The sequence below is a fragment of the Bombina bombina genome, chromosome 1, assembly GCF_027579735.1.
Source record: "Bombina bombina isolate aBomBom1 chromosome 1, aBomBom1.pri, whole genome shotgun sequence".
Taxonomy (NCBI): domain Eukaryota; kingdom Metazoa; phylum Chordata; class Amphibia; order Anura; family Bombinatoridae; genus Bombina; species Bombina bombina.
The window spans coordinates 1,517,278,992-1,517,292,761 of NC_069499.1; the positions used below are offsets into that span (position 1 = coordinate 1,517,278,992).

The following is a 13,770-nucleotide window of genomic DNA, read 5'->3' on the forward strand; positions in this document are numbered from 1 at the left end:
ATCATGATATCGCGATATTTAGTTACACTCCAGAACTTCGTTGCAAGTCATAGTATCGATATAGTTCACGATCAAACACATTTATAATCTTGATCATTTTTGCATTTATATATATTCCAATTTTATCAATATCTTTTTTAGGCTACAGACAGAGCAATATCATTGGTGCAGCCAGACACACCTCTCCTATTAGGTTGAAACTATTCACTTTTAGAATCGAGACATATCCTTTTATTAGTTTCTCACTGTGTCTATCATATATCACATTAGTTTAGTTATATTCCAAAATATTGCATATACATTGTAATAACACAATAAATTCCTATGTATTGCATATTATATATATATCACTATATTGTGATTTTTTTAATATGGATCTTTTCCATATATATATCTATCTATCGAGTTATAGTCTCAAAGTTCCCTTCACATATCACCTGAGACACGTTTACACTTAGTTTAGTTCTATTGTTCCTGTACATAACACTTAAATATAACATTCTTCATCATATCATCACATAATATTCCACAATTGCACAGTCATAGCTTACATCCTATAATTCAGATAATACACCCTTAGAATCACATTTCATATATAGTGATATCGCGATATTTAGTTACACTCTAGAACTTTGTTGCATGTAATAGTATCGATATAGTTCACGATCAAACACATTTATTATCTTTATCACTTCATCTAGGTTATTTTTGCATTCATAACCATTTTTTTCTATTTATAAGTTCCAAATATTTCAATTTTATTAATGTCTTTTTTCGGCTACAGACAGAGCAATTTCATTGGTGCAGCCAGACACACCTCTCCTATTAGGTTGAAACTATTCACTTTTAGAATCGAGACATATCCTCTTATTAGTTTCTCACTGTGTCTATTTTAAAATGAATTTATAGAATGAAAATGTGGTTAATTATATATGCTTTTATAGTACGAATATCACACATTAGTGTAAGCACGTTGAGATAAGAGGGTTTTTTGCTTTACAATATTTACGATTAACATTGTATCTATATATATGGTATCCACCGCTTCAGTCCTTTGACAAATTTGTTTAGCATTACAATGTATATAGAATTTGTATATTAGTATTAGAATTTTTAGAAAATATCTTTGTATCTCTCTGACATGTTGTCAGGAACTGACGTATGTAATTAGTATAGCACCTGTTTAACGATTGTTCAGCTGTTCAACATTTAGGGTGCACCAGTATATAAGAAGGAGTCTCCAGTCCTGTTAGTATTATCAGCCTGAGGAAAAAGCGCGCTCAGCGCTTAGAAACGCGTAGCATTATTCACACAGATCTATTGTTTGACCTGTGTTTGTTTTTAAATATTTTATTAAAACTCTTTTAATCTTATACTGGAGTCCTTCTCTATATTCATCTGACGTTTATCAGCAGTTGTCTTGGGGCATTCATCTCACTGCAGCAGCATAGCCTTGGTATACATGTGCACTAGGTCACCGCAATATACCTAGTACGCCCCATTTGCACTACAGTGTGCAACACAATCTGTGAGTATTCCTTTGTGACCACAACTTAACATCCACTATATCTTCATAATTGATTTGCACTAGGGGTCGCCCTCTTGTTCTCTATATCTCAGTTTGGACAATACCTCTGTGAGGGTATTAGTCATAACTGCCGCCATGTCTTGTAAGGCTAGATGTACTTGGCGTCACTTGAGCGGGAGTTATAGGTTCTGACATGTGGGGAGAGCTAGATGGCATAACCTCCCTTTTGTCAGTCTGAGAAACCTCTGGTGATAAATCTTTAAATGCCATAATATGGTCTTTATAATTTATAGAAATTTCAGTACATTTGGTACACATTCTAAGAGGGGGTTCAACAATGGCTTCTAAACATATTGAACAAGGAGTTTCCTCTATGTCAGACATGTTTAACAGACTAGTAATGAGACCAGCAAGCTTGGAAAACACTTTAATAAATGTAAAACTGCAATTAAACAAAAACGGTACTGTGCCTTTAAGAGAAAAAAACTATCACATAAACTGCAAAACAGTGTTAAAAAGTAGTAAACTTCGAAATTTTTACAGTGTGTATAATGGACTAAAGCAGCATTGCACCCACTTGCAAATGGATGATTAACCCTTTAGGCCCCGAACCGGATTTGAAAAACGTTAAAAAACGTTAATAAACAGTTAAACACCTTGCCACAGCTCTGCTGTGGCTCCTACCTGCCCTCAAATACAATTTAGGGAAGAAATAAGCCCTCTATAGTGGTCCTCAGATGCCAGAGGACTCCTTTAGGGAAGCTGAATGTCTCAGTCTGAATAAGAACTGCGCATCCAGAGTGCGAAAATAGGCCCCTCCCACCATGCACTTGATGTCAGAGGGCCTTAAGAAAATACTCCTAGGAGTATCTGACTAGCCATGTGGAAACTAGGCCCCAAAAAACAATTTATCACCCTCAGAGAAAAAACGTTCTTACTATATAACATGCAAACGTTTTGTCACTAAGAAATATGAGTATTAACATGAATATTACCCTTTTTTGTAAGCATGATCCCAGTCTTGTTAAATCACTGCATCAGGCTTACCTCAATTATACAAGGCTCTGTCAGCATTTTCTAGATCTTATCATCTCTCTAGAAATAAATATACTGAACATACCTCAAAGCAGTTAATCTGCAAACCGTTCCCCCAACTGAAGTCTTTCCCATACTCTTCAGTTATGCGTGAGAACAGCAATGGACCTTAGTTACAAACCGCTAAGATCATCAACCTCCAGGCAGATTCTTCTTCTAATTTCTGCCTGGGAGTAAAACAGTACGACGTCGGTACCGTTAAAAAATAACAAACTCTTGATTGAAGGTAAAAACTACACAAAGTCACCACATATCTCTTATACTTCCTATCTTGTCGAAAGTTGCAAGAGAATGACTGGGGGTGGCAGTTAGGGGAGGAGCTATATAGACAGCTCTGCTGTGGGTGTCCTCTTGCAACTTCCTCTTGGGAAGGAGAATATCCCACAAGTAATGGATGAACCCGTGGACTGGATACACCTTACAAGAGAAATAAATATTTTTTTTAAATGTACCATTTCCATATAGTTTCAGCTCTACCACAAGCATATATCAAATAGAGCAACATAAAACAAAAAGTACATTTATTTTAGTGTGGAACACATTAAAAGCAAAGTTTTAACACTTGAGTTGAGTGGCTGGAAAAGTATTTCTTCTAAGGATACTTAAACAGAGGAAACAATAATAATCTGCATATCAATGTTATCCTTGATTGACGTGGTGAATGCCGTTACAATCAAGGACAATATATATACTCATTTGTAATATGCTGGAGATAAAAGCATGAGGTTAAAATCCTATATTTCATAAGAGACATAGAATTATTGTCCAAAAAATTAACAAATTTAGGCAAGTATTCCTGCTTGCTTTTCCGAAGAGCTACTCTGTATACATCGTTACCAGTGCACCAGGGAACTAAGGGTAAAATATGCAAATTAGATATATATTTAAACCTACTTTAAAGCAGTACTTGGAAGTACTATAATATATCTCATTTGTATATCTTACTCAGAGTTCCCTGGTGCATTGGTAATGGTATATACAGAGTACTTCTGAGAAAAAGCAAGTATGGATACTTGCCTATATTTTCTATACAATAATTCTGTCTCTTATGAAATGGGGGATTTGTATCTCATGTTTTTATCTCCACCATAACTCAAATGAGCATTGCTTTTTCTCAGGAAAACTTTTGCTGATCCAGACTTTTTTTTTCTTGCTGTATACTGTAGAAATATGAGTCTCTAGCGCTGAATTAGAGTTGGTGCTGTTCCAAAGGAGAATCCATTTACACCAGTGGAGAAAAGAGATTGTTGTGTTGCTGTATTTGCACATAAAGTAACAAGGAAGAAGAAATACAAACCTGGTTGAACAATGAAACAGAATCTTTAAATGCTCCATGTATCAAACCTCATTGATAGGAGGTTTATAAAAAACCCAGAAGGGGCTATAAATCCCTGTCTGTATTAGATATGAGCTTACTTAGTATATATGTATGGAGAATTAAAAGTAACAGCTTTTTTAATAAAGTAACTTTTTGCCTCCAATTTTCTGTAAATGCTAATTTGTTTAAAAAAAAAAAAAAAAAACAACAACAAAAAACATTTATTTGATGTTTAAATTAAATTAAAAGTTGAGAAATCCCAGTACAAATTAAGGGCTAGATTACAAGTGGAGCTTTTATTTATCGGCTTGCTATTGCTACCACGAGCTGCACGACTTACCCCTTTGCTGTGGTAGGTTCTCTGCAGTATCTGACGGGATGAGAATGAGGCTCCCATTGGAGCCTATGGAAGAACGCTCTTGTAAATGTAAAACTTCCCTGCAATGCGAATGCGAGGTCGCATTGGCATTGCACCTAACTTGTAATAACAGTGCATAACATTTGTGTGTGCTGGTATTACTGAGTGGAGTTCAAATATCGCTTTGCGTAAGCGATATTTTTCGCTCCACTCATAATCTGGTCCTAAATGTTAAAAACCATGGTGGTAAAGATTGAAAGTAAAATTAAAATAAAATTACTAGTAGTATTGTGCAAAAAATATATATAAAAGGATGCTGCTAAACGGTACAATGAATATGTGTCTCCAAAAACGTTTGTAGATCATTGGTGGGTGGCAGTTAGTGTTAGCGTGATGGTCGGGTGTCCACATACTTTTAGCCATGTAGTGTGTATGTACAGTTTCTCACAAAAGTGAGTACACGCCTCACATTTTTGTAATTTTTTTACTATAGCTTTTCATGTGACAACACTGAAGAAATGACACTTTGCTACAATGTAAAGTAGTGAGTGTACAGCCTGTATAACAGTGTGAATTTGCTGTCCCCTCAAGTGGAAATGTCCAAATTGGGCCCAAAGTGTCAATATTTTGTGTGGCCACCATTATTTTCCAGCACTGCCTTAACCCTCTTGGGCATGGAGTTCACCAGAGCTACACGGGTTGCCACTGGAGTCCTCTCCCACTCCTCCATGATAACATCATGGAGCTAGTGGATGACCTTGCGCTCCCCCACCGATGCTCAATAGGGTTTAGATTAAGAAGACATGCTTGGCCAGTCCATCACCTTTACCCTCAGCTTCTTTAGCAAGGCAGTGTTCAACTTGGAGGTGTGTTTGGGGTCATTATCATGTTGGAACACTGCCCTGCGGCTCAGTCTCCGAAGGGAAGGGGTCATGCTCTGCTTCAGTATGTCACAGTACATATTGGCATTCATGGTTTCCTCAATGAACTGTAGCTACCCAGTGCCGGCAGCACTCATGCAGACCCAGACCATGACACTCACACCACCATGCTTGTCTTTATACTTTTCACCTGGTTGCCGCCACACACGCTTGACACCATCTGAATCAAATAAGTTTATCTTGGTCTCATTGGACCACAGGACATGGTTCCAGTAATCCATGTCCTTAGTCTGCTCGTCTTCAGCAAACTGTTGGTGGACTTTCTTGTGCATCATCTTTAGAAGAGGCTTCATTCTGGGACGACAGCCATGCTGACCAATTTGATGCAGTGTTCGTTGTATGGTCTAAGCACTGACAGGCTAACCCCCCACCTCTTCAACCTCTGCAGCAATGCTGGCAGCACTCATACGTCTATTTCCCAAAGACAACCTCTGTATATGACGCTGAGTGTGTGCACTCAACTTCTTTGGTCGACCATGGCGAGGCCTGTTCTGAGGGAAACCTGTCCTGTGAAAACGCTGTATGGTCTTGCCACTGTGCGGCAGCTCAGTTTCAGGGTCTTGGCAATCTTCTTATAGCCTAGGCCATCTTTATGTAAAGCAACAATTCTTTTCTTCAGATCCTCAGAGAGTTATTTGCCATTAGGTGCCATGTTGAACTTCCAGTGACCAGTATGAGTGCGAGAGCGATAACACCAAATTGAACACACCTGCTCCCCATTCACACCTGAGACCTTGTAACACCAACGAGTCACATGACACCGGGGTGGGAAAATGGCTAATTGGGCCCATTTTGGACATTTCCACTTAAGGGTGTACTCCCTTTTGTTGCCAACGGTTTAGACATTAATGGCTGTGTGTTGAGTTATTTTGAGGGACAGCAAATTTACACTGTTATACAGGCTGTACACTCACTACTTTACATTGTAGCAAAGTGTCATTTCTTCAGTGTTGTCACATGAAAAGATATAATAAAATATTTACAAAAATGTCAGTGGTGTATTCACTTTTGTGAGATACTGTATATATCTCTATGGCTCCCCTAATTTGTTGATCCCTCATTTATACAGTACCAATCATACATTACTTGAGAATTAAATCTGCAAATTATTGTTGAAGTCTACAATTAAATATGTTGTGCTTGAATAGTGCAGGGATGGACCTTGATACATTAAAAGGATGATACAACTAGGATGGATTATTTTTGACCAACAAAAAAATGCATTCGCCCCATTTCATCCCACTGGTAGTTAAATGGTTAATAACTAATTGTGAAAATCTGCATAACTAAAGATAAGATAAGCTAATGTTTAGCCACGTGAGCTATGCAAAAAGGACATAGAGGCCAATTTAACAAATGTCTGTCGGACCTGATCCGACAGTGCGGATCAGGTCCGACAGACATCGCTGAATGTGGAGAGCAATTTGCTCTCCGTATTCAGCATTGCACCAGCAGCTCACAAGAGCTGCTAGTGCAACGCCACCCCCTGCAGACTCGCGGCCAATCGGCCGTCAGCAGGGGGGTGTCAATCAACCATTTTGGCGATTCCTGTCCGCCTTTAGACTGCTGCTCCATAACTTGTATTTCTGGCGAGTCTGAAGACTCGCCAGAAACACGGGCCTTCAAGCTCCGTTCGGAGCTTGATAGATAGGCCTCATAGGCCCCAATTACAATTGATCAGGATTCCCATGTGAAGTGCATTGCAGGACTTTTCATGTGGTTCTCCAATTTTTAATCCATTCCAAATTGTTCAAAACCACTTTCATTTGAGTATAATACGTGTGTGGTGTGTGTTGTCTTTAGAGTACAGAATGTAATTTTATAACAATCCATTACTAATAGCAATGGCATGGGAAAGGGAACTCACGTCTTTCCTAAATGGTGTCTCATGTCCGTCTGTGTTCTTCATAGGAGATAATGAAACCACTTCTTTTGTCATGTTTATTCTTATTCAAAAGAGGAGATTCTCCTCTTTCAAATAAAAAAGCAAAATGAGAGGTATCCTAAAACGTCCATGTCTACCTAAAAAATTAAACTCTCTGGCGTCCAGTAGAACAGGATATTACATTCCTCATGGTGACCACCTGCATCTTATTTAAATGATTTTTAATTCAGAATAAGGGGCCTATTTATCAAATGTCTGTCCGACATGATCCGATCAGCAGATCATGTCCGACAGACATCGCTAAATGAGGACAGCAAACCCATCTCCGCATTCAGCATTGCCCAAGCACTTCTGGTGAACTGCTGGTGCAATTCCGCCCCCTGCAGATTCGCGGCCAATCAGCCGCTAGCAGGGGGTGTCAATCAACCCGATCATATCTGATCGGGTTGATTGCTGTCCGCGGCCTCAGAGCAGGCGGACAGGTTATGGCGCAGTGGTCTTTAGACCGCTGCTTCATAACTTGGTGTTTCTGGCGAGCCTGAAGGCTCGCCAGAAACACGGCGCATCAAGCTCCATACGGAGCTTGATAAATATGCCCCTAAGTATTATCCTTCTTTGAAATGAAAAGTCACTTTTCATTCTAGGACTGGGGTGGCTAACTTTTTTTTAAATAGTGTATCACTAATGTATACTTAAACTTAAGTTAAGATAAATTAACCTGTTTTATACCAACACATTTTCTAATCCATATTAACCCCTTAAGGCCAGGAATGTTAAACAAAAACTTGCCCAAAGTACCCAGGAATTGTTAGCATTTTTGCTATCACTCCATTTAAACAGAAATAGAACCTTGTTTTATATTTTTTTATTTAGCCATCAAAACTATATATTTTATTTTAGTATACAACCCAAGGTATTGATCTATGTCCATTTAGGTATAATTCATGCCACTGTTTCACCACCAAATCTGATCATATAATTAAAATTGTTAACTTTGTCACAAACTTTGGGTTTCTCACTGAAATTATTTACACACAACTACTGTAGTTATAAAACAAAAATGGTTGTAAAAGCTTCTCTGGAGTCCCCTTTATCAACCTTATGACACGGACTAGTCTTGTTGTCTGCTGACTAAAGCCCAGATTGGCTACTCCAAATAAGGAAAAATTGGGTAGAGTTCAGCTATTTAAAAAGTAAATGCAGTTAAAAAGATGTTATTTTAATTTAAAAACGTTAAGACTTGGCTGATATGTTATTCTATAGCAACACAACAGAAATGTCTTATAATTACAAGGTGTCTACTGTTCCCTTAATAAAGACGTCTCATAATAAGTCTTGAATAATATATGCAAAAAATATTCAGCAATTTGAAAATATAAAAAAACCTAACAGCCAATAAAGGGTTACATATTTAATAAATTGCATTGCTGGCAATGAGGAAAAAGTCAAACGTTACCAAATTCTGAGATCTGGGACTTCTATAGTCTTTAAACAGAGATGCATAGTTCATGTTAGTTAATACAAAGTGCATTTTTATTTTTGCTAATATTCTGACTCCAAATAAAATCTCTTTCATTTTTAAACAATAAAAAAAGACTAACAATGTTTATAAACAAAGAGTATCTGTGTTCACAACATTCAAAATCGTATTCAAGATATTGATTGTATACCGATACTCTCCCGAAAATGAATTTGAATTAAAGGGATAGTCTAATCAAAATTAAACTTTCATGATTCAAATAGAACATGCAATTTTAAGCAACTTTTTAATTTACTCCTGTTATCAATTTTTCTTCGTTCTCATGGTCTCTTTATTTGAATGTAAGCTTAGGAGCTTGCCCATTTTTGGTTCAGAACCTGGGTAGCGCTTGCTTATTGGTGGCTACATTTAGACACCAATAAGAAAGCGCTACTCAGGTGCTGAACCAGAAATGGTCAGGCTCCTATGCTTACATTCCTGCTTTTTCAAATAAAAATAGCAAGAGGACAAAGAAAAAATTATAATAGGAGTAAATTAGAAAGTTGCTTAAAATCACATGCTCTATCTGAATCATGCAAGTTTAATTTTGACTAGACTATCCCTTTAAGTAATTGGTTTTAAAAGTTAATTCAGATAATTAATTAACAAACTCTTTACAGTACCTTGGCTGCCCAGTTTATGAGCCACGATGGAATCATTCCTCCAGGATTATCAAAGTAGCACATGAAAACTACAAGGAGCAAGAAAACAGAGACTTGGTAAGTGCTGGTATTTTTGGATTACTTATTTTAATTCTTTATTAACAACTAGTCCTAAAGCCTGTGTACAGGGGCCAATTTTTGCAGTACAGCAGTTCCACCCCTTGCTCTCTCTCTCCCCCCCCCCATCTATTTGGCTCTCTCTGCCCCCTCTCTTTTGCTATCTCTCTCCCCCCTCTCTTCTGCTCTCTCCCCCTCTCTCTATTTTGCTCTCTCTCCCCTCTCTCTTTTGCTCTCTCTCCCCCTCTCTTTTGCTCTCTCCCTCTCTTTTGCTCTCTCTCTCCCCCCTCTTTTGCTCTCTCTCCCCCATTTCTTTTGTTCTCTCCCCCCTCTGTTTTGTTGTCTTTCTCCCCCCTCTGTTTTGTTGTCTCTCTCCCCTTTTCTTTTGATCTCTTTCCCCCTCTCTTTTGCCGTTTCTCTCCCCCTCTCTTTTGCTCTCTCTAACCCCCCCTCTTTCACTTTCTCTCTCCACATTTTTTTTCTCTCTACCCCCTCTCTTTTACCGTCACTCTTTCTCTCTCCCTATCCCCCTCTCTTTTGCTCTCTCTAAACCCCTCCTTCACTCTCTCTCCCCCTTTTTTTGCTCTCTCGCCCCTCTCTTTTGCTGTCTCTCTCCCCCTCTCTTTTGCTCTCCCTCTCCCCCTCTCTTTTGCTCTCCCTATCCCCCTTCTCTTTTGCTCTCTCTAACCCCCCTCTTTCAGTCCCTCTCTCCCCCCTTTTTTTGTGCTCTCTCACCCCTCTCTTTTGCTGTCTCTTCCCCTCTCTTTTGCTGTCTCTCCCCCTCTCTTTTGCTGTCTCTCCCTCTTTTGCTCTTCCTATCCCCCCTCTTTTACTCTCTCTCTCCCCCCTCTTTTTTACTCTCTCTCCCCCCTCTCTTTTGCTGTCTCAACCCCCTCTCTTTTGCTCTCTCTCCGCCCTCTTTTGCTCTCTCTATCCCCCCTCTTTTGCTCTCTCTATCCCCCCTCTTTTTCTATCTCAATCCCCCCTCTTTGCTCTCTCTCTCCCCCCTTTCTTTTGCTCTCTCCCCCTCCCTCACTTTTGCTGTCTCTCTCCCCCCTCTTTTGCGCTCTCTCTCTCTCCCCCCTCTTTTGCTCTCTCTTTACCCCCCTCTTTTGCTCTCTCTCTATCCCCCCTCTTTTGAGCTCTCTCTCTATCCCCCCTCTTTTGAGCTCTCTCTCTATCCCCCCTCTTTTGAGCTCTCTATCCCCCCTCTTTTGAGCTCTCTATCCCCCCTCTTTTAAGCTCTATCTCACCCGACCCTGCCCGCGTCACGCCCGACCCTGCCCCCTGTCAAGCCCGGTCGGCCCCAGATGCCAGGAGGTTAGTCTGCTGAAGGCTAGGTGTGTTTGTCCCTGCGCAGCCTCTACAGCGCATGACAGCTTTGGACAAACACACTTGGCCTTTTATATTATAGGATTGGAAGGGTAACATTTTATTTAGCATTTGTTTAGTTAGTGACATAAAATAAAAATGTAAAAGTTATGGTTAGGACAGTGCATGCAATTTTAAACAGACATAAAAATGGAAATATTGCTCTAATATGTTATATGCCAGCAACATTGCAGTAATAAAATGTTCTAGCTATGTGTTTAACCCCTGCAAAGAAATTAAGCACATAGTTAAATTCAGCTAAACAGCCACAATGTATTAATATGATATAGCTGAACACATATTGGGAGCCAATGACATGAGATATACGTGAGTAGCCACCAATAACCAGTTTGCTCTCAGTAGTGCACTGCTGCTCCTCATCCTATTTAAGTATGTTTTTCAACATAGGATTCCAAGAGAACAAAATAAATTTGATAATTAAATTTAAAAGTGTCTGAAAATGACACGCTCTGAATTATGAAAGTTTCTTTTTGACCTTCGTGCTCCTTTAGCAAACTTTTAAATTTACTTTTTTTTATTAAATGTACTTTGTTCTCTTAGTATCCTTTTTAAAAAAAAGGCATATCTAGGTAGGATGAGGAGCAGTGCAGCACTGAGAGCACACTGCTGATTGGTGGCTACTCACATGTGCCTGTTGTCATTGGCTCACAAGATGTGTTCAGCTAGATCCCAGTACTGCATTGCTGCTCTAAAGCTGACATTAACTATGGGCTAGCAAGTGGAGTGCAAACTATAGCACAGGGTACCTTATCTTTAGCACTACCGTGTGCAAGAATAGCGCACAAGCCGTACTACAAGTTGATGGTAAAAAGGTTTAGCAGAAAATCTTACCATGGCAGACATTTATTTAGTTCAACTTACATAACAACCCCATTTATATTATTAAAATAAAGTATTTTTACTCATATTTAGGGTTTTTTTGCCCACTTTTTTGCTCCATTGACTTCTATGGGGGAAAACATTATCGCGCACTGATATTCTAAGTTCGGCTTTTTGCGCGCATTGGGTTAAAGTGTGAGCAAATTTTTTTTATTTACAACTTGTAATACGAGCGCTACCCGACACGTGTAAAAAACTTCTAGTGGGGTTAGCGCTGAAGCGGGAGCGTTAAATACCGTTCCACTTGTAATCTGTGTCTTGAGGTTTAAACATGTTAATTATTAAAATACTCAAAATCCAATTAATTGATATTAATCGTTTTAGTGAAAAAATCTGCATCTATCATCAATATTAATATAATTAAAGGACCATAATAGTTAAAAATAAATTTACATAATTTGTCAGAGAATGTAATTTTAAGACTAATGAACCTGCGCTACTGTCCTGGTCCCAAGTGGAAACCAGCGCTGATCCAATCGACAGCGCTTGTAATTAGCTCTGCTGACTGGATTAGCGACAGATTCCTCTTGGGACCAGCAGTGCTCTGTGGGTCTTGAGCGGTACTTCTACTGTGTGTTTAACCTCTGCGCAGGGGTTAAACACATGGTGCACGGTCGCTAGTCTTAGAATTACATACATATAATGAATTAGAGCATGCAATCTGTTTATTATTCTGGCCTTTTAACTGCAGTGTTTTTCTTTACCACAGATCTTTATATTCCCCCGAAAAGTTAGTGAAAAACCTTGAAATAAACTTGCTTGAAAATTCTACGATATCCACGTTTTTAATATTTTTTATGCGTTTAACAAGTGCATTAAAAAAGTGAACTAGTAAAACATAGATTTTGTACGCTCTCTCACCTTTGCACCCATTTTTGCCATTACTCTCTATGGCTAAGCTTTGTTTGTAACTGTTGACGCGGATGATTCCAGACTTCTCTGGGCAGTGCGGAACGGTTACGCTCTTCGCCAATATCACATAGATCTTCCTTCCATCAATGTCTAAATTGCGTCTTTCACGGACATACACATACTTTGCTCAGATATAAAGAAAATGCACATAATATCGCATTTAAATACCGTTAAATCTGTATGGAACTATCGGGTGCAAACGTAAACAATGTAAATATACATACATAAAAATAATCAGCTGAAGTATAATTAAAGGGATAGGAACGTCAAACTTAAACTTGCAATACTCAGATAGAGCATGTTTTTTATAAACACTTTTGAATTCACTTCTATTTTCAAATATACTTTGTTCCCTGGGTATTCTTATGTTGAAAAAGAATATGCTAGCTAGCTAGTGATTTGTGGCTACACATATTTATCTCTTGTCATTGACTCACCATATGTGAGGTTCTGGTCATCTTTGAACCAAAAAACATTATTTCTAACGATTAGGACCCAAATTAGAATTGGAGCGCTACTGATAGTGTAGGATGTAATTAATATTACAAGTCCATTGTAAAGAAGAATCACCAAAGAACATATTACAAGTTGAAAGTTATGTGTTTAGCTCAAGCACATCACATAACAGCGCTAAAAAAAGGTAGCACAACATGAGACCTAAAACAAAGTGTTAGGGCTATAAGAAAAGTTTTACAAAACATATGGAAAACATATTAAAATAAATTATAACACATATATATACACACAGTATATATATATAATGATCAGTAGAAAGAAATCCAGGGTCAAAGTAGTAAAAAAGTACATACAGCACTCAGCACTTGTTGTTTAGCTGGAAACAACAAGTGCTGAGTGCTGTATGTTTTTGACCCCCATGGTTTTTTATCCACAAGTGGACTTCAATAAAGTTTGGATTTTATTTTTACTACTTTGACCCTGGATTTCTTTCTACTGATCATTTCATTACGCCAGTATCTGGGGTCCTTAGGCTCGGAAGCCTCTCACTTAGCAGGCTGGGTTTGGACTCGCCTGCACCTACAGCCCTGATTACGTCTGCTGGCTACCTACTGAAGACGAGACAAGGGATACACCGATTGGACACCGCATACCACGTGACCGGCTGTGCATACGTCATCGGACACGCACTGTGTGAATTGAGAAACACACTGAATCGGCACAGAGGATTCTGCAAGAAGCGGTGAGCAAAGGGGATCTGTTTGCAGC

General features: G+C 38.8%; 1 protein-coding gene across 3 annotated transcripts in view; it reads right to left on the reverse strand.

The window, feature by feature from the left end:
* The window catches only part of PCTP (phosphatidylcholine transfer protein), a 100,133-nt gene that overhangs the window by 50,553 nt on the left and 35,810 nt on the right, over window positions 1–13,770 (reverse strand). For all 3 annotated transcript variants that reach the window (XM_053708200.1, XM_053708208.1, XM_053708191.1), the window contains exons 4-5: window positions 12,496–12,667; window positions 9,268–9,335 (exon numbers count right to left, since the gene is read on the reverse strand). In XM_053708200.1, the coding sequence (XP_053564175.1) occupies window positions 9,268–9,335; window positions 12,496–12,667 (240 nt within the window). The remainder of the gene's footprint in view (window positions 1–9,267; window positions 9,336–12,495; window positions 12,668–13,770) is intronic.